The 25,602-nt window shown below is 40.6% G+C and overlaps 1 protein-coding gene across 4 annotated transcripts in view; it reads right to left on the bottom strand.

Moving 5' to 3' along the window:
* Nucleotides 1–7,739: 7,739 nt before the first annotated feature.
* The window catches only part of RALBP1 (ralA binding protein 1), a 37,194-nt gene continuing 19,331 nt past the window's right edge, over nucleotides 7,740–25,602 (bottom strand). For 3 of the 4 annotated variants that reach the window (XM_072852744.1, XM_072852742.1, XM_072852741.1), the window contains 8 exons: nucleotides 16,951–17,409; nucleotides 14,796–15,145; nucleotides 13,184–13,345; nucleotides 12,571–12,702; nucleotides 11,290–11,397; nucleotides 10,380–10,501; nucleotides 9,841–9,964; nucleotides 7,740–9,574 (listed from right to left, as the gene is read on the bottom strand). In XM_072852744.1, the coding sequence (XP_072708845.1) occupies nucleotides 9,311–9,574; nucleotides 9,841–9,964; nucleotides 10,380–10,501; nucleotides 11,290–11,397; nucleotides 12,571–12,702; nucleotides 13,184–13,345; nucleotides 14,796–15,145; nucleotides 16,951–17,409 (1,721 nt within the window). In that variant the 3' untranslated portion in view covers nucleotides 7,740–9,310. Of the gene's footprint in view, nucleotides 9,575–9,840; nucleotides 9,965–10,379; nucleotides 10,502–11,289; nucleotides 11,398–12,570; nucleotides 12,703–13,183; nucleotides 13,346–14,795; nucleotides 15,146–16,950; nucleotides 17,410–17,688; nucleotides 17,784–25,602 lie in introns of all 4 variants that reach the window. The other variant, XM_072852745.1, reaches the window with a different exon arrangement.

Below are 25,602 nucleotides of genomic sequence, written 5' to 3'. Positions count from 1 at the left end.
TTGAAAGCAATCTTGTGACCTTTTTAAGACATTAAAAGAATAAGTTTGAAATTTAAGTGGCCTTTTTTTTTTCCTGGTTCTTTACACTTTGATGGCTATTGCAGGGGAAAGGGGTTTGCTTAATGATTGTGAAGAATTTTGCATTTTGAGATGGAATATACTACAGTGCAGATGTACTTCAGCTGTGTAATTGAGGTTTTGCTAGATTCTCTTTCAAGCATCCCTGTTGTGCTTGGGAACTTGTCACTCCAGTGTGAAATGGTGTCTTTGCTGAAGTGAGTCTGAATATCCACCTCAGTCCAGATTTACAGGAAACTGTGAGCTCAGACTGCCCTGTATCTACCTTCAGTCCGTTGACTGCTTTCATTTCCTCTCACTTAAAATGACTGATACAGTATCTCCTTCTATGTCTTCCAGGGGAAACTTGCTTAATTCGCCTTTACTCCAGCTTGCCGAACTTGAAGCGTGTGAAGCTTATTTTCCTGAGGAGGTAGAAATGGCTATGGTGGCTTATCTCTAATGTATTTTAGCAGAACATTTTCATTTGTCAGTCAGGTGCCTGATACCCTGGCAGTTCAGCCTCAGGCAGGTGTGTCTTCCCCCCCCCCCCCCCCCGTTTTCTTGGGAAAACTGATTCTTCTGCAGTTTCTTCTCTAGTAAATGGAACATTGCTATTTACTCCCCAAAGGCCTGCTTTTCTGTTCCTGAGCATGGCCATGGAGGTGGTTAAGATAGTCATCTCTACCTTGAAGTTTGGTGGGTTTGGGGTTTTCTGGGGGGTTTGTTTGATTTTTTGTTTTTTTTTGTTTTTTTTTTTTTTGGCTTGGTTTGTTTTGGTTTTTGTTGTTGTTGGGGAGTGTTAGTTTTTTTGGGTTTTTGTTTGCTTGGTTGGTTTTGTTTGTTTGTTTTTAGGTTTTTCCTTTGCTTGTCCCTTCCCTTTTCAAAATTGGCTTAAAATTTGAAAAGGCAACTGTATGCCTAGGGCAGAATTTCCTGTAGTACAGGTAATATTCTCATCAGGTTTTCTGTTCCTCATGTTCTCCGATGATAATTGTTCAGAAATCACGTGCAAATCCCTAGAGGACTAGGCAGTGTGACAGCACTGTGTCTGGGTGACAACAGATTGTCAGAAAGCAGTGAGCTCTTCAGGCAGGAGGATTTCTGAGCTCTCTCTGCTACCATATGGAGAACAACTAAAAGTAACTAGTCCTCTCCCAGGCCAGATGATTCCCACTTTAGAAATACGCCTTGAAGTCCAGTCGATTTCTGCATTTTGTTCAGGGTACATAAATCCCTTTGTCTGTTTTTTGCCTCAGTGTAATGAGAGTTGAATTGTTGTTAGGTAATGTGTGCAATTTCTAAGGTGAATGGGATCAGTTCTTTGTTCAGACCAGAGCATGCTTCAGGTCGTCTTCTAACTGTGAATGAAGTGCAGTATTCACTGGAGGAGTATTGAGACTTAAAAGAAGTCCTAGTGTTTGGAGTCCAGAGTGAACATGTCCCAACCTAATTCTGTTAGTGTACTAATGTACGGTTCCACTAGTCCAGTAAAATGAAGCATTATATCTGATCCCTTTTCTAGTATTTTCTAGTTATTTAAGGGCAAGACACCTTAAAGTTGAAAAATGAGACACATCTTCCAGATGCTTTATTTCTCTCCATTCTGTATTTCTTCAATACTGGTGCAGGCCTGTGAATTTGAGGGAGAGTTTGAGCTTTTCCAAAGGAAGACTGTTTTCAGTTGCAGAGTGCTTGAATTCCCCTGACATGTAACAAATAAAGATCATCTTCAGGGAAGAGGAGAAATAGCTATCTTTCTCCTTTTTTCTTCACCCAACATGTCATGGATCTGTCTGCCTCTTTTCTGCTTCATTTGGTGATTCCCAAGAAGTGAAAGGAAAGGAAATACTTGCTTTATTCTCAGCGTTGCCCAAGAACATTTGCTCTACAGCCTGAGGGATGTGGTCTCTGTTGCTTAACTTGGATAGGGAATTTTCTCATGTGGGTAGTGTTAGCAATGTCAGTTATTCAAGCTTCAACTCGTCCCTAAGGATATGGGGTTTGGGGAAATGTGCATCTCAGTTCTGAGTGGCAAAAAAAGGAGCTGTTTTTTCTGTGGGGCAGCTTCTGGGAATGCTGCCAAAGGTCCTGGTGAATTCCCTCAGGTGTGTCTCCTGTGAGGAAAGATATGAGCTTTGTATCTCAATTCATTTCTCCTTTGGTCAGGATTTCTTGAGCAGAAAGTGAGGTGGCTCCCAAATCGTCATCTGTTGGTCCACAGTTTCCCAAAAGCAGTATCATAGCTCTACCCCCACCGCCTTAGTAGAATACCAAATCAGTCCTTCGCAAGCCATTTTTGTTGTTTTCCATTTAATCTCTTGGCTTACTCATCTTTGAGCTTCTTCATGGGAAATCCCTTTTTTCCCATGTCCTAGTTATAGCACTGTTTGCCTCTCTCCTGCTTGCTGTTTTTCACAGTAGGTTCTCTGTCTTCAGTCGTTCCTCCCCAGAGACGCGTCAGGATTTGGTAGGGCTGTTTCCTCACCACGCTTTCCTACAGATTTCATGCCAATAAAACTGGCAAATGTCTGGAACCCTCTAGAGGGCACTTTGTTTTTAACCAAAACATGACTGACGCTTGGAAATCAGATTTTGCTGTTTTGAAAGTCCCAGGTAGCTGTTGCACAAATTCTTGGCCCTGTGGACAAGATCCTGCATTCATGAGGACTGCAGAACAGCAGGCTAATTTGCAGCGCAACTGAAATAAATGTTTGCATGGGCTTGGCAACCTCAGCAAGAGAAGAGACAACCCTCCTGTGCAGGTGTAAGGTCTGGCTGTGATGGTTTTTGCGTTGGGTCAGTGTTAGTGCTTGCCCCCTTTTCTCTGCACTGTCGGAGGTTGGGGGTTCAGAGATGGCTGATTTGAACTGGTAGTGGAAGGGCAGAGAGGGGAGGACAGCGAAGTCTGTCCTGTGGCTCAGCACATTCTTACGCTCTGATCGATCTCCTTCCCATCAGCAAGGTCTCCTTTTGTTCTCTTGTCCTTTGGTGTGGAAACTTGTGTGCAATGCTCCTGATTTCAGCCCGGGGACCTCTCTGTCTTGTTAGGATGAGAGAGGAGTTGGAGGACTGGCAGATGGACAAAAGCTGATTCTGTACTCCACTTGTTCTCTCATGTCAGTTCTCCCCTCTCTGATACCGACTGGAAAGGCTTATCTTCCTATCTGTGCTGGCATTCCAACAACTTGGAAAGCACACTTAAAGTGATTAATCTTTTATTTATATGCAGAGTTAGGACATACTGATAGACTGCCTTAAAAATATAAGACTCTGACGGGAAAGTTCATTTAAGATGTGCATGATCTTCTCTTCCCTCCCACCCCTGAGTGCTTTCAGACGCTGCCTTTTAGTTTTACTTAACTTTTACTTTACTTTTTACTTAGATCAGAAAAATAAATGAAGAACCCAAGGTAACGGGAATGCTTTAGGGCTCAGTTGCTGTTGAGGTTGGACTACATCTAGCCAATTAAAATACACTGACTTAGAGACAAACAGATTTTTAAACATCTTGCAGCCCTCTGATCATCGTCTGTTTGAAATGCTGTGACCCATTTCTGCAGAGGTGTAGTAATGTTTCTGTATGGGAAATGTTTTAAAAGGATTACCTGCAGGTGGTTTTGAATCATGGCTGTGAAAAATGAAGGTACTGAGCACACTTCTCTGCATGTTTTTTAACAAGGCTACTGAGAGGAGACATGCACTCTTTGAACATCAAAAGAAATTTCAGGGTTGGTTTTAGTCAATCCAGGCATCCTGTGTAAGTATGAACCTGGATAAACTTGGTTTGAGTAAGGTGACAACAAAGGCTCAAGTGGGGGCTGGGCCTTTTCCCTTGTATTGGTCATTTATTTCATGGTTGTTTTTTCTGGCCTCTTGACTGAGGAGTTCTGTGTTTTGTTTTTCTTTCTTTTTTTGCCAGTCACCTTCTGGATTTTTGTGCCTGACAATGTTGTTTCCCATAAACGGTACTGTCAGCAGAGATGTTCCACCCTAACCTACCTCAAGGCCCCATGCTGTGATAAAACAGGCGGCGGCTCACAGTACCGGGGTGAGGTTCTGTGTAAGGGGGGGTGCAGCAACAGGAGCTGAAGGGGACTCCCAGGCAGACCTCTTGCTGGTCGGCAAATGGCGTTCCTTGGTGCAGAAGTCTGGGATGCAGTATTCCCATCTGTCAAACCAAAATGCTTCACCTGCTGATGGCCCCAATCATCTGCTGAGCTGTAGCTAAGCGAGGCTGTGCTGCCGGCTCCCTTCCCCTCCGAAGGGGAGCTTTAGGCTGTGGGTGAGGGGGACAGTGCTGCGGTCCCTCTCCTGGACCGGGGAGTCCAGCAGGGAAGAGGGATTTGGGAAGGGGAAGGCCCACGCTGACGAGCCCCAGATTGCAGTGGGCTGGTGTCTCTCCAGTGGCCTCAGTGCGTTCCTGCTTTGGAGGATGGAGCAGCCCTGATGGGAGGATGTGGAGGAGCATCTGGGAGTATCTAGGGAGGAGTCAGCTGACAAGTCAAAATGACTTGAGGAACAGCCTTACAAGTTTTAGGATGCAGTGACCTTTGGTCTTGGCTTTTTCCTGATGTCTGCCCTCCTCTTTCCCACAGGCCCCCCTTTCAGATATGGTTAGTAGAAGTTGTAGAAGGGCTGTCAGCTACTGTCATGGCTCTGGTACAGTCAGAGGGTACGGCCAGGGCAGGTCTTGGGGCATGCTAGCCGGCAGCAGGGGCTGCTCTCACTGCCCTGAGCTGTAACTTCACTGCACTGAGAACTCTTGTGTTTTGTAGTTCAGATGCGGAATTATTCCAGTGCATGGGAGTGGGGTTGTCCGGTTAAAATCATATGCTTTGCAACATAATCCTTTGGCAGACCTTCTTGTTCACGTTGTTAAGATAGTCAGCAACACAAGAAACTCCAGACAAAACTTGGTACCAGTCCACTGTGTCCGAGCAGGTCAGCAGTGAAAGTGCCAGCGCTGAGCTGGAGGCACAGAGCACCCCAGGGGTCTGTTCTGACAGGCATCGCTTTGGGTATCTGCATCTGTGACGAGATAGAGGAGCAGCCGGGGGCTCGGCCCAAGGCTGTGCTAGCGAGGCTGGGCCTCGTCTCCCTGGCACAGTAAGGGCTGACAGCCGTTCTCTGGTACGAAGCACGGTGCCGCTGGCTTCTGCTGTCAGAGCGTGTCTTAAAGAACACTGCAGAGAGCTTGTGCTGTTGGATATAAGCCATATTTGGTCTGGAAGAGGCATTTTTCCCTCTGCGGATGAAGCACTGTGAGTCAGAGGTGCATGCTGAAAAATGAAAACCTTGACAGCTTAAGCTTGGTCAAACCTCTTTTTGGCAGAGATTCAGGTTGATGCGTTAATTTTTTAAAAATTTATTTTAATTTAAAGAGAATACTCTTACATGGTCAGGTGTACAATTCTTGGCTTCAGTACGTAGACTTTAAAAATTAGCCTTAGCTCATTAATCTGAAGAGGCACAGAGGTAACAGTGAATCCCCCCAGTGCTAGTATTGGAATGAGTGAATGGAGGTGGAAGCTTCCTGTGCAGTGGTCCTTTATCTTTCACCATAAAGGACGATGAATTTCTGGAACCCCCGATGGCTCCTTGTAGGACCGTGGCACACAGCAGGGCTTTCAACATCCCTCCCTGCACCGGAGAGGAAACCTTTCAGAATCGCACCAGAACTGGCGGCTTCTGCTTCTGTGAGAACGAAGCTGAGCCAGTGTTGGAAGCCTGGTGCAGACAAGGCAGAGCCCAGGAAACCTGGAAGGACGTCTCGAATCCTGCAAGGTGTTGGACACAAGCTGGTGGTTCTAGACTTGTCGTAGGGATGTGATCTGAGAGGAATACTGCTCATGGGGCTTTTGTTTGTTTTTTTTCTCTTCTTTCAATAAATACCCCCCCACACCCTGTTCAACTGTTCAGGCAAGTAACAGTTCACTTCAGGCTGCTATTTTAGAGTAAAAAGACTTTACTGGGAGGAAAAAAAACCTGCTTGGTAAGCAAGATGTCTGAAGTTGGCTCATGGTACAGTTGCAGTATTTCAGTAAGTTACGAGTATAAAAGCTGTCACGTGGCCAGTTAGATGCAGGTAACCTGCTGCTGGCAAAAACCAGGTTTGTCTCCTGATTCGTGTTGGGGTTGTGTAGTCCCAGTGACTTGTTCATACGGGGCTTCTTGCTCCTTTGGGTTTCTGAATGACTGATTTGATAAAACCTGTTCCAGGACTGTAAAAACAGGTAAGGAATGTAGTTGTTCCCTGTCCCGTCATCCCCCCCCCCCCTTTCTCTGAAGTAATGCTCTGTGGTGGAAACATTTAGATTTTCCAGAGGAAAGCAGATGGGCCACATCAAACTGTTTTAAGTCCCGAACACGAGAATTAACATTGCAGGCCTGTTGTTTCTTCATTTCATGGCAGGTAAGCCTGGTATTTTGTCCAAAGGGTCTGAAAGAGGTTCTGTTGCTGCACTCGGCACATACAAGCTGTATGTTGTTGGAAAAAGTCTTATTTTAAGTCAATGTAAATGTGTTTAAAATACTTTGATTTAGATAAAGCGGTTATTTAAGACATGTATGGACTTCATGAAGGCGGCCTGCTGTGCAGGCATTGTTGTACCATGGGAGGCGATTGCCTGAGCGCTGCAGCTCACCCATTTCTTTGTGAGGCACTTTGGATTGATAAAGCAGCTTATAAAGTGATCTGAACAACACACTCAGACTCTTGTATTGTAATTACTTTCCACTTTGTTTGAAATTAGCTTTGGCTTTTTTAGCTAATTATTTGCAACTGCTGCATGCAGTCTTTGAAATCCCTGCTGCTAGCATGGCTTTTTCACCACAAGCACCGCACGTGCTGGTGTTGGGATAATGCTGCTGCTACTGGACTTGGGGCAGCCAGACCCCTTCGTGGAGGTTATGGGGGCTGGAGGAGCAGCTGCCACCTTGTTCCCAGCCCCACCTGCCTCCAGGCAGGGCAGGGGAGAGGGGCTGGGGCATGGCCTCCCCTGGTGCTCTTGTAAGGGGCTGGTTTTAGGCAGGGCTTAGAGGCTGTCACAGCCTCAGCCACCTGCCCTGGGACTTCCCAGGGCCTGCCAGGCTTCAGTGCTACCAGCGTGTGATCTGGCCAGCATTAGGATTTTCACTACAGGCTGTACAGGAGTTTTATCAATAACTGTGTTTATCGTTGGATGTATCATTTGAAAGAATGTGAAAGAAAATTTCAAAGAAACATCTTTCAGGCATTTTGAAACTAAATTTCTGGTGATATATTTGTTACTTATAGCAACAGACTGTTGCTATATTACTGCAGGAGCAGCAGTTCCACCTCCATTTAAGACTTCAGTGGTGACAGACTTCAAGTGCGTTGTAAGGCTGCAGGAGGAAACACTGTTCATGTGTTGGAAGTCATGATGTGAATAAATAGGATGGTGTTTACCTTCACAACTGAAATCTCTAGTAGTAACAGAGAAGCAAAGTCTTAAAATCTTTAATTTGATCAAATTAAACTTGATCTTCAGCTAAGCTATGGAAGCTTTCTACGACGTTCAGCTGCAGACAATGTTCTTTCAGAGGAGCTGCTATTAAGAAAGCCTGAATTCATTTTTCTTAGAAACTTCTCAACTGCAGGTAGCTACCCAAGAAGAGTAACTATCCTTTGCATTATGAAGCAGATAAATTAGAAACTACTTCCAAATGGCTGTTGAATTTATTTGCTTGATAAATACAAGCCTAACAAAATAAAAGTTAACCAATATTAAGAGATTTGTCTGAAGAACATTAGAAAAATCCATGACAATTCAATAGGAATTAGTGTGAATTAAACAAACAAAAGGTTTAAATATTGCCAGCAAATATAAAATGTATGTAACGAAGGCAAGGGAGAATGCTTTAGTTTACATTTGTCATCTGACCACATTTTCTGTGTTTATAAACTTTTTTCCAAATCTTAAAAAAATACTATGCTGTTTTCTGTAACATATCAAAGCATTATTTGTACAAAATCAAATCATGGCCAATGATTCACAACAGTGCAATAGATAAAGAATACAACCACATCCAACAGGTGCTGAAAATAAATATCCAGATTAAAAAATGATAGCCTATATGCACTCTGTGGAGTTTGCTGTCTATATATGAATGGATGGATGAGTCTCATGAGTGTATCTGAAACATTAAATGGCCCTTAAAGGCCAGCCTGGCTGGAGGCTTTCGGCAGGTAGAAGCAGTGAAACAGCCAAACCAAAAGCAAGTCCCAGGTGCTGCTTGGTTTTTTACACAACAACAAAAAACCCACAAGGCTGTTGCTGAACCCCCACTGCCTCCTGCTGGCATCGTTCTTCAGGCTTGTTTGGAAAGCACAAGTGACCTGCATTGCTGCAGAGGGAAATGCTGTATTGCTTGGTCAGGCAGATCTATCTTAAGTGACATAACTCATCCCCATCACTGCCTGCAGCATCTGTCAGTGGCTTTCTCCAAGGGACTTAAACATTTAAAATGGATGAAGAAAAAGCTCTTGGCTGTATGGCAGCAGTGTGAACACAGCCCATCTTAAACAGGTATGATGAGGGTGGTTTATAAAGGAGTAAATGGGTTACCTACATCGCTAAAAGACATGAACGGCTCTTGATGAACATTGCCATCATACAGGGACATAAATAACATCTCTCAAGCTTTTACATTTATTCAGTACATCTCAGAACAAAAATGAAGCTTAAGGGCATGTCAGGTAAACACTATACCCCACAGTCTCCCGACTTTTCAGCCAACCCAGAATAAATTTAAAGCTCCCTTGTATATAATCTGCATCAGAAAGGTATCAAAGGCACAAGCAAGAAGTGACTAGGTTAATAAGCAGAAATAATGGTGAATGAGGATGAATAGATTCACAAGGCAAATAATTAGTAAGTGTGGGTGGGTTTTTGTTTATTTGTGGAAAATGAGCTCTTCCCATTCTGCTCCAATGAATGTAAATAATGATTTTGGTTTAAAAATAAAACTGTTACTGAATTATTTTAAATCACCTGAAGGAAACCAGTCTTGAAATAATCTGATACTAACTGGAAAACTCTTCTGGCCTCTCCAAACTCACCTGAGTCTGATGAGTAGAAGCCACAAGTGTCAGAGACAAAAGTCTCCAGGGCTTAAAAGAAAAGTTTCTTTACAGAATGTACACAGCCAGCAATAATTTGTGCAGTTTGACTCAAATTACAGTAATTTGCACAGTTCAGTTGATTTTATGCATATCCAAGGAGCCGGATCAAATTGGCGTTTCTTTCCTGTCTTTACTTGGCGATGGCTTGACTTGCTGCTCCTTGCTTGCTTTTGGCTGCTCTTTGGCTGCTTTTGTCTCCAGGACACTGTCTCTTTGCTGCTGAGAAACACCCCCGCGTTTTTCTGGCTCGTCTTCTTCCTGCACCTGCTGCTCTGATTTAGCTCGCTGCAGCAGTCGAAGCTGTACTCGCAGTTCTATGATGGCCTCTCGCTCCTCGTGAATCGCTTGGTTCAGGTGATTGTTCTTTATCTTTTAAGGGAAACAAATGTCAGGGCTCCTTCTGACAAAGAATTGCTGTAGGGAGGGGGGCCACTTAGCACTGCACAATGAAGCTTTGCTGCTAACCCAGACAGCAACGTGGACTTGCACACAACAGTGATTTAAAAACAGAGCACGTGGGTTTCGTGCCTAGGCCAAATAGATGCAAAACCACCAGTTTGCACATGCGCAAACATCTCTGCACAGACTAAACCACTAAGGAGAAGAGTACCAATTGATACTGACTCAAATCTTACCTCCAGTTCCTCATTCTGCCGCTGCAAATCTTCCAGGATGACCTGCAGTTCCTCCTCATCTTCACTCTCACTTTCACTCTCAGAAGAATACTCCTCGGTTTCACTTCGGCCATGCTGCTGGCGACTGAAAGAGCAACGACAAACTCGGATTTAAACACTTCTTCAAGGTTGCCAGAACTGCAGCAGCACAAAAGAGTTAACTTACGTCCACTAAATAATCTGCAATGGTTTTAAAAAAACCCCCAGAATTTCCTTTCAAAGCTTAATTTAATAAACCAGTGATTTCCCAGGGGGATTTTTTTAGTGCACTGGGCCTAGTTTCCTTTAGATCGTAATTCCATCATTATACTAACAGAAAATATTCCGAAAGGTCCAAAGTTGCTGAGATTTCACTAAAAAGAAGAGGCTTTCAAATGTGATGTTCGCAGGGTAAGCTTTTAAGTGTAGTTTAGAGTACTGTTTCAGAAGAGCATATATGTACTTTTAATCAAGGAGTGCTCTCCTGGCGGGAGATCTGATGTAAGCAGTCTCCCTTTTACCTTTGTATTTCAGCTATTTCTGCTCGAAGGCGATCTATTTCTTCTTTCTCCGAGGCAATCTGTCTCCGCAGAAACTGCTCCATGGCCACCAGTTCTTCTTGTTCTGTTAAAATCTCGTTCTCCTGCAATGATCAATTAGTTCACTTAAAGCCTTGACTTTATGTTCTACAGGAACATACGATAAGTGTGCCCTGGGAAGTGATGAGATGATGCTGTTCTCTGAAATACTTTCAGAAGTGGTTCGCATGCCTCCTTTGAACTCTGATTCATCAAGACCTCAAAGCAAATGTAAGTTCAAAACCAACAATGTCTGTTCTGAATCCTCAAGACGATCACTGTACTGAATAGTTGTGGAGATAACGCACCAAATTCTGGCATGTTTGGCTGCCTGTTTCCTTAAATCACAGCAGAAAGCTCTGGATAACCAGTAAAATAACTAGAAAAACTGAATTCTAAAATACATCTTTGAAGATGAATATAAGGAGGAAAGTACAGTGGAGAGAAGATCAAAGCTACTGAGGGAAGCAAAGGAAGGCAAAAAAGCCAAAATAGTTGCCTTGCTTCCTTTGATCAGCAGGAAAGTAGTTAACAGTATTAAAACTGGTTAGATTAGGAAGTGCTTTCTAAGTACATTAACAACAAAGGCTACTTTTGTTGTTGTTGTTGTTGCACAGTGTCTCCTTTCCACTGTTAACAAGAGTCTGCTCAGCTTTGGGTTCACTCCTGCAGTCAGCTTTCCTTCCCTACTTTATTTACCATTAAAACAAAGCCTTGTATTTTAATCAACAGAGACCCCTTTAAGCTTTCAATTTCTCATTGCATTAGAAGGAACAAGAGAGTCTTTAATATTTCTGAAAGCTATGGAACAAGAAAATACCAGCAGACAAACAGGTAAGTGCCTGCCATCTACCTGTGCAAGCAGAATATTTATAACTTCTTCGTTCTCATTCATTTCTTCTTTGGAGACATCCTCCTTTGAAAGGCTAGCAATTTCTTGTGCAATCTTTGTTTCACACTCCTGCCAGAGAAAGAGAACAATGTTTAAAAGGACAGTTTTCCCCATCACTCTATTTACTGTAAAAAAATTTTTTTTTGAACATATTATTTTCCAAATTTAGAATCACCATCTCAGTTGTCTTGAAAATTTTCAGCAAGGTCTGTCCCTTCTCTGGGACATATGACGGTTTAAAAAAAATGCTTCTGAAGTTTGTTAACCGTGAGTCTTCCAGTAATTCCTCTTGGTACTCCAGGACACACTGTTTTAAGCATATAATGAATACATGCTCTGTCAAACACTAAGTTTTTAATCATACAGGGTTTTTTTTTTTATCAACATCTGTGAAGGAGTGTGAAGACCTTGCTGTCCCTGGGGAGAGCCAGCTAACTAGAGACAATGCAATTGCTCCTCAACCACATAAAGTTAAGATGAAAAAATATGCAGTAAAAAGGTTGAAATGTGGTTTGATCTAACTGGGTGCCTTTGCACTGTCACAAATTAGGGAATGCCCAGATATTTTGTTCCAAGTTGTACGAATAGTAAGAATAAAGATACCTGCTCCACCCAGAGAACACCATCCTAGGTACAAGTGTAACAGACTAAACTTATACTTCAAAAAAGTAGTGGTGAAATGACCCACAGAAGCATTCAAAGCACTGTTAAATACATGCACCCCGACTATGTGTCTCTCTCTATACGTTCCGTGGAAATACATGGAAGAGCAAAACTCAAGCATTTCCAGTTCACACGGCTATATGAGCTCATTAATTGCCCAGTTTTCCCTAAAAACACATTCCTATTCTCATACTTTCAGAGCTCTGTAACTGGACTTATGTAAAATAATACCAGAAATTATGCAAAGTTGATTCCAGAAAGTATCTTTTATGTTTCTCTTTAGGGTTTGCAAGCTAAAACTCAGAGCAGAATTAAAACTTGAATGCACAGACAGGAACTTGTAATAAAATTCCTGAGTGGCCCCCATCCTTTCTAAATCTAAATTGTAACCCAGAGAATACTGACCCTCTACATTTGTCTCAGTCTCTGAACATTAGAAGAACCCCCTCAGACTGTGCTTGTAGACCCACCTCACATTTATGGTATTTTCAACTATAAGGTTAAACAGTAAGGCTGAATGATGCTCGAAGTTTCATCCATTATTTAGATGTTTGGCCAATAAATAGAAAAGTTACCCACCTGTCTCTTAGCTTCTCGTAGTTTCCTCTTAAGAGCTGTTAAGATTCTTTGCACCTCCCAGAGTCTCTCTTCTTTGGATAAGTCTTTTATCCCTGCCTGCAAGTCTCTGTGTAAACAGTTCAGTAGGAACTCCTGGAAATATTGCCAAAGAAATTAGTGTCTTTAATATATCATAGCAGGGCAGACTGAAAAGAAAAATTGTTTTGGCTTCATGGCAACAGGCTAGGAGTTCTGGTTTTCAAAGCTTGACATATCAACCAACACCAAGTGGTAACATACATTCAGCACGTGATCGAGCACTAGTTAAAGCGTGTGGTTTCTTTAATATTGCTCTTCAGGATGTCCTCCCAACCTTCCGCCCACCATAAAAGTATTGAACTAATTAGCAAAGCAATCCACAAAAGACACAGCTATAGTCATCACAAGACCAAAGAAACTTTCCACACATGAAATGGGCAAGAATATCACCCATCTCTTTCCAGCAGTCTCCAGTGACAGGACAATTGTGATACAATTAAAAGCATATGTTAGTTACAAGCTTACAAGAATTTACTACTGAATGTATAAAAGCCAAGGCAAAGATAAACACAAAACCACTAAAGTAATTGCCAACCTGTCGCCTGATTTCTTCTTTGATGCTTTCTTGTGTTTCTGGAAGTGCTGGCATTGTTGCCATATTTGACCAACGAAGAGGTTTTGTCACCTGCTTTAGGGTCACATTCCCAAAGAACTCCTGAACATGTGTAAAAAATACATACAGGACACGGTTGCTGATCTGCAAAGAGAGGACAGACAAGATATTGGTTAAGGTGATTTATTCACATAATCTTTATCTGTGAGGCATGGCATCTTTCTCCAGAAACAGGACAGCCTTTAGTATGTCTTTCTGTGAGTCGTAGTCGTGTTTGTTAGTTTGTCCTAAGAGATTAAAATCTGGATTAAAAATGGTACTTTAAATGACCCAGTGCTGGCCTCAAGGAATCACTTCATTGTCTCTCTTACCTGTGTATCTATCTGAGGCATTTTCATGCTAAACTCAGAATTTTCACACGCCTTAACCTACCATAATTATTTCCATCACAGGTAGATACAGAAATGTTTTAAATCTTTCTTTTTACTCATGTAAAGGTAGTTACTGATAGCAACAGGTAAGAGGGAACACCAACTATACTGCACTATGGCTGCTTGCTGGCTACCTTCTCTCCCCTCCCCCAGCCTCTAAGTATTTTCTACAAGTTCTCAGTCAGATGATTTAATATAGTAGAAAAACTAGTTTGAAAGGAGCTGCTACACTATTCCTTGTTCTAACGTGAGACAGAAGCAAGTATTTATTTTGATACTGTATCTTCCATTAGAATTCAAAAATTTATCCTGAAAGAAAGATTAGCATTCTGTCACTACCCGCATTTTAATTACTAAAATCTACTTAACAGCAAAACATGATTGGGCCTGCATTGTTTTACATTAATTGTTACTTCTTTTGTTAGCTAGAAAGCGTCTGGCACAGCAAACTAGCCAGAATAATACCCAGCCCTTTTGCTACTGGGCTTCCACCTAGACTCATAATTAAAAAGCCAAGCTTTTCTAAAGTGTGGGTTTTCTTCTAGAGGACCCACACCCAATAATGCCATGTTTCCATTACACACAGGACTAATTCTGAACTGTATTTAAATTAAGTACTTCCAAGATGTTTATTAAGAAAGTAATCAATCCAGAAACCACAAAATCTTACTGGAAAACTAAGTCAGTTGTTTTCCCCAGCAATCTGACTGCAGACACCAAAGCCATTATATCTAAGTCGTTACTGCACCAGGAAGATCTATTTGCAGGACAGGGTTCGTTGGCTTGATATTAAAATTAAGCAACAATATAGTCTTTACTAAATTACTATTGAGTCACAAGTCCACAAATTGTGTATCTGCATGAATTATTGGACGAATTCAACATTAAATTACTTCTGTTCACAACAGAATTAAAACCCTGACAGCAGTCTTTGTAATACTCTCATAACCACCCAAATATCATAACCATAGTATGCAAGCGCACACTCAGAAAGTCTTGTTCCCCCTTTTTCAGCATTTTAGGTTCCCGAGGTATAAAGAGAAGTTGTGCTTTAGCTTAACTGTGTCAGACAATACCTGATTCCCGCCTGCAAGAGAATTCCTACAAAGAAGTCTTTCTTGGGCTGAAGTTCTGCTCTAACACTTGCTGTGTGATGCACGTACCTGGACAGTAGGGCTGAGCACGATAGAAATATTCTGGATGCTCATTTTTGTTTCCAGTTCCTTTGCAATAACATGGTCCATATGCACAATCAGCCAAGAAATTAGGAGATGGTTACACTCTGGCAACTCTTTCAGCAACCTCTGGCACTCCTGAACTTTCTCAGCTTCTGTGCTCTTTCCACAAGCATCTTCAAAGCGGGGCATTAGCTCTTTGGTAAGCAAATTTTCAGGCAGTTCTCGTAGGTACTGTTTCAGCAAGCTGGCTACTGTATTGGGCTCGTATTCTTCCAGGTTGGGAGATTCTTCTCGATCATAGGCTGCTTTTAGCTCATCAACTTTTGATTTTATTCCTTAAAATATTTAGATCAAGAATTAAGAGAAATCTTCAACTGTAAACGGATAATAGTTATATTTAAACTTTTTTTTTTGAGATGGCATTTATTTCACCTCTCCTTACTATTTAAGCTAATTGAGGGATACCTTTTAGAAGCTATCCACATGTAAAAGTTAAAACCATGACTCAAAATTATGTGACCACTGCTTCTAAAAGCACTGATTACTACTATGAAGCAAAACCACAGCACTGCCGAACCTCTGAATCAGAACTGGCGCCAGCATTCCCTCACATCAAGGAACATAAAATAGGGTGAGGAAGGGTAGGGGAACATAAGATCAATTGTGTATTTGCATTCAGTGTCTTTCAGGCTGTTCAATTATACAGCCCTAAGCCAAGCAGCAAATTTGTTATTGACCCAAATATTGTGCCACAAGTTCTACCTCTAACAACTTTCTTCTGTCAAAACAAAACCCACACTTTTTAGTTTCCAGATTTCCAGCTGGCCCTCCTCAGTGGAGGAATCTCACACAGGATTCTTGATTTGAGGCACTGCATGAATAAAAGTGTGTTCACATAATAACCCAGCCAAGATTTTCTGTAAGGTGTTTTTATAACTCAGTGACATTCCAATCTTCCCAAACTCAGGGAAATTTCATTCGTAAAGCTCAAACACCCACTTCAGTTACACCGACTTAATGTGCTGCCATGGCTTGGCTCATATGCAATAAGCAAAACTGGGTGCACTCAGCCCATGGTAAATGCCAGGTAAAATATACTCCAATATATGTCCAAGTAAGTTAGTCATCACAGCGGCTGGTAGGTTGTTAAGCCACTGCAACTGTCTCTCCGAGCTCTCAATTTAAACAATCTTACACACACAAGAGGGTGCTATTGCACTGGAGAACACCTAGAAAGTACAAACATCAAAAATGATTTATGGAAAACACACCTTCTTCTGTGAAAAATCCCAACACATCGTGTCTTGAAAAAACACATGACTAGAACGTTCCAATAGGCAAGACGAAGAAAGTGCTTAAGCTGCTGTGGTATTTATGCATGCCTACCAAATACCATGCAGATCGACAGCATGAAGACAGCTTAATGAAGCCTTTAAAATAATTTGATTACTGTTTTACAGTGCTAGGCAACTTGTTTCAAAGGTGTTTCCTCAAATTCCTTTTCTTGCTTCCTTAAACATACCCACAGAAATACACAAGTTACACTGCAGATGCAGTTCACAAATAAAGGGACTGTTTTGTTTAACGTGACCAAAACCAATGTTTCATTTATGTAAGCTGGTGTTACGCAACTACCATGGTTAATTAGCCTGCTGTTGCTAAGCTTAAATAGTGAAACTTGTATTTTCTGCTTACTAGTGTATTTGCTCAAAGAAAATAAGTTTTTAAGAAAAAAACCCCCATACAATGGAAATAACTGGAAAAAGCAACTTAATGGGAAGCTTAAGTAATAAAATGGTTATATCTCATCTTTGCTTTTGCAATCAACTAGCATTGTATTTCTAATGCAGAAGGAAAAAAATACAAGCTGGCCATACCAACACATTTTGTTCATTGTTACCATCCTATCAAAAAAGGGCAAAACAAGTGTATTTTTACTACCATTAAGCAGTGCCACCACATTAGCAACTTTTCTGGTACTTCAGAATTACGGGTTTGCTTAACTTTAGCTACCTGATTGTCTTTTGGATAATTAAAATTAACGCAGCTATAAACAGAGTCTCTAGGTGTTGAAAATGGTAAAATAAGAAAATTGCAAGTAAAGACCTTAGGAACCTGCACGTCAGTGTGCCCAGAGTACCTGAAACTCTGTAGATGCCTTCACATTTCATGCCATACTTCTCTACGTAATCTATACATTCACGGAAAACTGCTGGCAGGCGGATGCCATCATACATCATGGTCCTGTCTACTGCATCAGATAAAGGAATGCCAAACACGGGTCTATGACTTGGAACATCCACTTGAGGTATCTCTGTCTCCTGAATTGGCTTTTTCTTTTTCTTCTTCTCTTTCCACTGTTTTACAACATCTGCTGCAGTTAAATCTTTTGACTTTTTCTCTTTATGTTTCTCTTCCTTATGTTTGTCTTCCTTGTGTTTTTCATCTTTGGGTTTCTCTTTTATCTTAAAATCCTTTTCCTTTTTTTTGGAAAAGCTGGGTTTCTTGAAGACATGTATTCCCTTGGACCGCTTCAACTTTGAAGGACTTTCAGCTTCGTCACCAGAACTGTCCTCTTGAAATGCAGCATAACCTTCCGCTATTAGGCAAAGGAAGAGAAGGCAAGAGGACAGCTGTTAAAGTCTGCTTAGTTTCTAGATAGCATATATAACAGGGAGAGAACAAGAAGGAATATGTAAGGAGGAGAGAGAAGCAGCAACATGAATTAAAAAATAGCGCCTGCCTGACTCTTCAGAAGGTCTCCTTTAGTTATTACACAATTAAGTGGACAAGGATTAAATCAAGGTTGCATAATCACATCAAAGATAAGCCACACAGCTCCTGAAGAATCTAAACAATTAATACTTTATATACTTACTCATAATGGCAATGTCCATCTTATGGGCTAGTTTCCCATCTAATAGTCAAGGAAATGCAAAATAAAAACAACTGTCTGGCAACTTCTCTATGTTCCTGTAATCAACAGTATAAGAGTCGCTGTTAAGGATCATCTACTACATACACATAAGTCTAACAAACTTCTGTTAAGAACAAACTAAGCTTCAGCCACTTAACTCCCCAATCCCCTTCCAGAACATTATGAATTTTAAGGTAAGTATGAAGTTAATAAAGTTACAGCCTCAAATAAAATACCAAGTAAAAAAAAAAAAGTGCCCAAGCACACTTACTTTTCCACTAGACGAATAAAACAATTCCAGTAACGCTAACACAATACCTGTCAGTGAAGTTGCATATTTGCCTTAAAAAGCATATGCAAGAGCTTCAAACAAGTCCATGGGCGGAGTACACTGTTTCAGTGCAAAACACCAAGTGCCGTCTAAAATGCGCACCAGTGCTTTTACTAACTACAGCTCTGCAGCTAGCCCTGCCTATCCTTCAGGCAAGAACAAGGAAATCTTTGAAGGTGGATTACAAAAAAACACCCAACAAAAAAAAACCAACCCACAACCAAACCCAACAACATACAAACCAACACAACTTCCAAGTCAATTAACTGTGATTTTACATACGCAGTACCCCATATAAGAAAAGTAAGCCTGAAACCTGGTCAACAAAGACGATGTTTTACATGCGCTTTGCACCAGCCAGGTCCTCCATGGCAGTGGGCAGCAAGCTTTTGCTTCAACGTGAAGCCCCCATTATACAGATCCTTTGAGGCTCTTCCACTACCTACCGGCAGTGCCTCTGCCCAAGTGAGGAAGCACACCAACAGCCAAGTGTTCTTTCTGCGTGATTAGTTTTGGGTGGTGGAAAATTACCACCTTATAATCTAAGAGAGAGCATCACAGATGAGATTATAGGCTGTAATTTTTACAGGTGAAAGATCTTGTGCAGAAGAACCAGGGGACATTCAGTCTTTTATTCTTCCAATTCTAAACTATATTAAGCTGCAGAGTTTCTCAGCATTATTTCAGCACATCCAAGGAGCTGTCTATATTTTGAAGCCTCCTTGGCTGCTCTGTGGAAGGTAGCTTTTAATAGTCAAATAACTATAATACATGTATTAAAGCATGGAACTGCCATAAAATAATTACAATTGTTTGACCAGCTCACCCTTCCCATCCTGGACTCTTCCCTAAGACTACCAAACATGCACTTTCACAGAAGATGGAGAAAGACCGTAGCACTGCTCCTGTCCAAGTAAATTTTAATATAAAAATGCAAATCACAGAATCACAGAATCTTATAGGTTGGAAAAGACCTTTAAGATCATCAAGTCCAACCGTAAACCTAACACTACCAAGACCACCACTACACCATGTCCCTAAGCACCTCATCCAAACGTCTTTTAAATACCTCCAAGGATGGTGACTCAACCACTTCCCTGGGAAGCCTGTTCCAATGCTTGATAACCCTTTCAGTGAAGTAAAATTTCCTAATATCCAGTCTAAACCTCCCCTGGTGCAACTTGAGGCCATTTCCTCTCGTCCTATCACTTGTTACTTGGGAGAAGAGACCAACACCCATCTCGCTACAACCTCCTTTCAGGTAGTTGTAGAGAGCAATAAGGTCTCCCCTCAGCCTCCTTTTCTCCAGGCTAAACAACCCCAGTTCCCTCAGCTGCTCCTCAGAAGACTTCTGCTCCAGACCCTTCACCAGCTTCGTTGCCCTTCTCTGGACACACTCCAGCACCTCAATGTCTCTCTTGTAGTGAGGGGCCCAAAACTGAACACTGTATTCGAGGTGCGGCCTCACCAGTGCTGAGTACAGGGGGACAATCACTTCCCTAGTCCTGCTGGCCACGCTATTTCTGATACAAGCCAGGATGCTATTGGCCTTCTTGGCCACCTGGGCACACTGCTGGCTCATATTCAGCTGGCTGTCAACCAACAGCCCCAGGTCCTTTTCTGCTGGGCAGCTTTCCAGCCACTCTTCCCCAAGCCTGTAGCATTGCATGGGGTAAATGTTAATTGGAGGATGACCAGCAACCAGGTCTCATCTTCCCAGTTTACTGGCTATATCATCATTCACTCTTTGTATAAACCCAGAAATGGGCAAGGAAACCTGCAGTGCATAAACTAAGGATTAAAATTTCACTCTGATAGAGAAAAAACCACTGATGCACCAGCTATGGGACAAAGGAGGAGCACACATCACCATTATGTTTTATGAGAATGAGATGGGGCTGGCACTGAGTTTCAAGATGGGGTTCACAGATGTAATTTCCAAACAGAAAGCCAAATCTTCACCAGAGCTCAGAACAATCTGCCCTCAATCTTTCCTGCTGGGTAGCTGTAACAGCTCCCAGTTGAACAGCGTAGGGTTCCCCCCCCACACACACACGGAATAGCGTCAGCACGTCCTCTGGGTCAGCACAGGGGACCCAAGCTTGGAGGTCAGTGTCGCCAACAGAGCACCTGCCTTATATGTCTCAACACTCCATGTTGCAACACAACCTTGGTGCTTTTCTAGACCTGTGGTAATGTAACACCAGCAATAGCACATTACTGAACTGGTATTTCTTGACTTCATGAGAAGACATGAAGGAGCAAGTTAAATACAAAACCAGCCTATTTTAATTTGTCTCAGTAATGTAAGTCAATAAAGTTTAGAAATATATACTAATTACAGATTCACAGAGAATCTCCCACCCATACCAAGAGGCAGTTTGTATGTGTCTCAGAGTAGCCCAATTTTCTTTACCACACTTCTGGTAATAAAATTACTGTATCCCTTTCACCAGTGATACAATATATTGAAATATAAACAACCTAAATCTATGCAGAAGAAAAATTAATCGAAAGCACTTGACAAATCGGGTAATTTTAAAGGTGGAAAGAAGTATTACCTACTCTTAGTAAACTGATATTTCTGCTCACTTTTTCCTCAAGACTTCTAATACTAATAGTCTGCATCTTCCCATCACTCTAATGTATGTTAATGACATTTTCCTGCACCTATATGAGACCAGTACTAATTTAATAAATATTCCAATTCCACCAGCATAACGACTGGACTATTTGCCAGTTCCTTGCTCGGGCTTTCTTAGACCTTCCACAAGCATGCCTTCACTGCAGTTACTTTAAATGTGATGCTGCAGGTGTAGCCCTTATCTTCCTGAAAATTATTAAAACCTCTTTTAAAAATAATAAAAAAAAAAAGTTCCAGTGTTACTCTGGAAAAATATAACTTACAGGCTTAAAAGCTTTGTTATGCAGCGAGGCCAATGTTTCTATCAGTCTGCATACTTGGGAATACTTCTGCACTCTTACAACGAAGCTATACATTCATGCTATATTATGTATCGTAAACACAAATGGCTGCATTATGTAGAACTGCCGCTTATGAAACCTACCACAAGATACGTTTTGCACATCAGGTCTCTGATGAGTTTTTTAAGTCATTTATACCTCTACACCTGATTTTGGCTCCCTGGGGAAATTTGCATGCATCTGTAATTAATTCACTGAAAGAAAACATGGATCGCTTTTACATATGGAAGAATTAGTAGATCAAATATGACTATACAGACCGATGTGCAATGCTAGCATCATTAGTTATCTAATTTCAATTTGTCAGAGGGATTGCCATCAACTTGTACACCATTTCTAAATCGAACGGTAAGACACACATGGATGCATAGTGAGCTTGGGTAGATGGCTTCTATTTCCTCTCCTCACCCACAAGATGTATTGTTATTATTAACAGAAACTTAAACTTACAGACACTACCGACACTTACTATCCAACTTTCAATTAGATCAGTTTGCTTTTAATACACATTCAACTCACTGATGCGAGCACAGCACTCCCAAACAAATTCTGCATTCAGATTACTGCGCAACGCTATGCAAGGAGAGCAAATGAAGTTGAAATATGAAATTTCCCTTACTTGATTTTGATTTAAAATAATTACTGGCACTGAAAGGCAGACTTTTACACTATTTGCAAATGGTACTTTGCTAAATATACACAGTAGTATATAGATATATGTAGTAATTTGCCAGTAGAATAGGATATTGCAACACAGAAAGATAAACCATTGCAACACAGAAAGATAAACCCTTCATAAATATGAAGGGCCTCTAATGTTTATCACAGGTAGAAAATTCTAGTAACTTCTTATTCTGTAGATCTGGAAACTGTATTCAGAGCTTCTCCACACACCAGATTAGTAAAAATAATGTTTTGTTTGCAACAGCAGCTACTTGGTTATTTTGTAGGATGACAATGGCCTCCTTACAATTTCTAACAGACCTCCTGCTATAGACATGTAGTATCCACCACTACTGTAGAATCCATCTCCATTAGCACTCTGCACAGAAACGAAGGATCATAAGCACAGAGACAACTTATCATGTCATTGCTCTACCTGGAAAATCTGGGAATACTATTAGAGCTTTTGCAAGGTTGCTGGATGTCCACATTCCTGAGCAGAAATTATTTTGGAGAAAAATCCCTTACGATGGCAGAAAAGAGAATAGGCTGGTATCTTCCACCTGGTGGTACCTAGCAGAGAGTTGCAGATCACTAGAACCGCAACTCAGAGGAAGAAGATAAAGGTTAATACCCAATTTGGACCAAAGATTGTTCAGAGAAGGTCTCCAAGTTAACAGTAGGAATATTTCAGCCCTCACCTACACCCCAACAGAACATATAGGACCCCCTGCCCAACACATTAGGGATTTGGTCTTAAAAAATATTTCCTGAAAATTTTGGAAGAGTTCATATCAATGATACTGCTGTCCTTTCACAAGATAGTTTAGTTTACAATTCAACCAATTCTCCATTTTCCCAAGAATTATGTAAAGAAAACAAAAATTATTCTAAACAAGAAATCCTAGCTGCATATTGATCGCATCCTGTCCAATGGTATGAATCTCAGAGGTAAAATGAATAAGCAGAGTAAGATCTACTACATACAGACCCTCTATCTACAGAAATTCTAATGGGTACTTCTGAAGTATTACTTAGAACCTTTTTCTTTTGCAAGGAACCGCATATTTTATGACTTTATCAACATGTGATTACTGACAGAAGGTTAACAATTTTTTTAAAAAAATCAATTACTCTGGTCACTGTCTCATATAAAACATTACTGCTTAAAAAAAAAGAAAATTTGTTTTTGCTCGCATGCTGCCACAGCCCAAGTTCTTGCATGGACAAAGGTTGTTTTGAGTCAGGAAACAGATTTGAGTTAACACTATCCCAGTTAAAAGAAAACTAATTTTAACCCCTAAGAAATCCCCTAATCTAACTCACTCTGCAGCTAATCAACACTCAGGCTGTCACAGAGGAGTGGAGAATAGAAATCAGTGGCTGAAACTTCTTTCCAGTAGTTGTTATTCCACATGAAAAAACAATATTCCATTTAATTTTCTATCACCTCCAAAAAATTTTTAGAATGTTTCCCCCAGGATAACTGCTGTGTATTATTAGGCTTTTGCCATTAACATGAAAAATATCAAATGATTATATTATCCACACTGGAAAAAAGATCCCTTGCTAGCATACAAAAATACTTTTTTGAAATAGGTAATAATGCTGAAGCTAAGAGTGTATTACTCCAGCAAAAAGTATTTACCTGAAAAACTAAAATGAGTAACCTTGGGATGTTTATCCTTCCCTCTCCACATACCCTCCTCTTCTTCAAGCATTTCTGAAGTTTATATTTAGAGTATTATTAAAATACCCCAAAATCTTTGTAGGATTAAGTTACATTCAGGAGTTTAAATGACCTTGTCATTAATTCACTAATATTGTAAGTTCAACAAACGTTCACTCTGTCATAAATTAATATCAACACATGTCTTTCTCATTGAAATGTTCAATTATATTTGTTTAAACCCCAAATTACATTACCATAGCAGGTTGTGTATTGTCCAAAATCAAAGTAGCTGGCCAGAAAAGGGAAAAGAAACAATCTGAACACATGCAATAGAATTTAAAAGGTGGAAGAAACTGAAGAAGCAAAAGTACGGAAGGAATATCAAAAGGCAAAGCTGGAAGGGGAACTCTTGAAATCAACCATGTTAAGCAACTGCAAAGAGCCCTTGTAATTTACATAAGTAGAATGTCTGTTCAGGGTATATTTACAATAATGACCATTTTTGGACTGTACAAGAGATACTGAAAGCTTTGTATGTAACTTACCCTCATACCTGACCATAATTATGATGTACTTATATTAGAGCTAAGAAATGCGGAATGCTTGTTATATTACAAATTCTCTCTGCAAGAGAGAATTTGATTCTTCCTACATTGTGCATTTTTGAGGATTTTTCATACCTTTAAAGCTTCTTTTAAGTAACAAAAGTTGCTTTATATCAGCTATAAAATGTGCTGTAACGACTTGTGGAAGAAAGCTGTTACAGTGCTAATGTGCACAGACCTGCACATATTTGCTGAAGAAGCATTTTTCCTATTCAGCCTTCAGTTAGACTATCACCATGAGACATGCAGAATTACACCCCAAAGAAACCTACACTACGTATAATGCCGACTTCTAACAATTCCAAATTTAGAAGTGTCTAATCCAGAGTTGTAACAGAAAGCTGATTTGCAAAGAAGAAAAAAACAGCTACTAATAGCTTGAATTTAGACCCATACAATCAATCATGAATTTTCATCACCAATCCAATATTCTGTATTAGGTTAATGTTGTTTACATTAGGAAAAACCTAAAGAATCAGTTTTCTTAAAACCTGCATGAATTTAAACTGTTGGTTTTACCTGGAGGATAATATATGTTTGAGTTACAGTATCCTTTATGCACACAGTCTTTAATTAATAACAATAGTCCTTCTAAACTGTGGTAGAAACAAATTCTGCATTCCAGGAAATAGGTTTGATTAAAAGCAGTGCAGTGGCAGCAAATTCTTAAAGAGTAATTATTTAAATATGTGCATGCATATTACAAATAGTCACCATATTCATCCTAACATGCCAGAATATTGTGTGCTGTTTTGTTGTTTTTGATCTTCCAAATTTCACATATAAGAAGTGGCAAGGTACACCTGCATCCAGAACTTCCAGGCATCACAGATACAGGCATTGTAGAAGATGAACATTATTTCAAGATTTTGCTAAAACAAATGTCAGTTTAAAAAGTACTAACATTTGGACTGTGATATTTATGTTTCAGAGACTTGGACAGTAAGGATCTTTCTGGTACTGAGAGTGCTCAGTATCAGCTTAGTATTTCCAGGTGCTTTGTTCTTTCAGAATATGTAGAAAAACTATTGAATAAAAACTGTTTCACGTTTACAAAATTTTCTGCACAAATCTAAATGCAGGAAGTAAGATTTCTCTTCTGCTGTTTTGGAGGAGGAGTATGCTTTTTAAATGAAAGCTTCCACTCTGGACACTGATACAGTGACAAAGAATGGATTCTATAGTCAAAGCTTTACTTTCTTCTAACCTTTACTCTAGCTGTTCTAGTAAATTCAGATCCTGATGTTGGCTTGCATATTTTTGAACACTGCAATAATACTCAGGCACTGCTGGAGGAAACTGCATGATCAGACTAAACTGAGAAGCTAGAGAAAAAAAAGGACACAGATTTCATTACTCCTCAAATAATGATGTAGTGTGCATATGAAAACTTGAGATGGCACACAACAGCAAACTCTGAATACGGGAGACAAAAGGGAAAAGGGTCAAAGTAGTTGAAAATGACTTCCAAATTTAAAAGTACAAAATTCAGGTCAAACTTACAGTTTTATTTTAGCTAGCACCTCAGCTACAATTTCAAAAAGCATCTATTTGGAAATACACTTGAAAACCTCCACTTAGAATGTGAACAGATAATGAGATTAGAAGAACCCCATGCC

This window comes from Ciconia boyciana, chromosome 2 (genome assembly GCF_034638445.1).
Source record: "Ciconia boyciana chromosome 2, ASM3463844v1, whole genome shotgun sequence".
Classification (NCBI taxonomy): domain Eukaryota; kingdom Metazoa; phylum Chordata; class Aves; order Ciconiiformes; family Ciconiidae; genus Ciconia; species Ciconia boyciana.
Note: the sequence above shows the minus strand (reverse complement) of the source record. Positions and strands in the feature narration are given on the sequence as shown.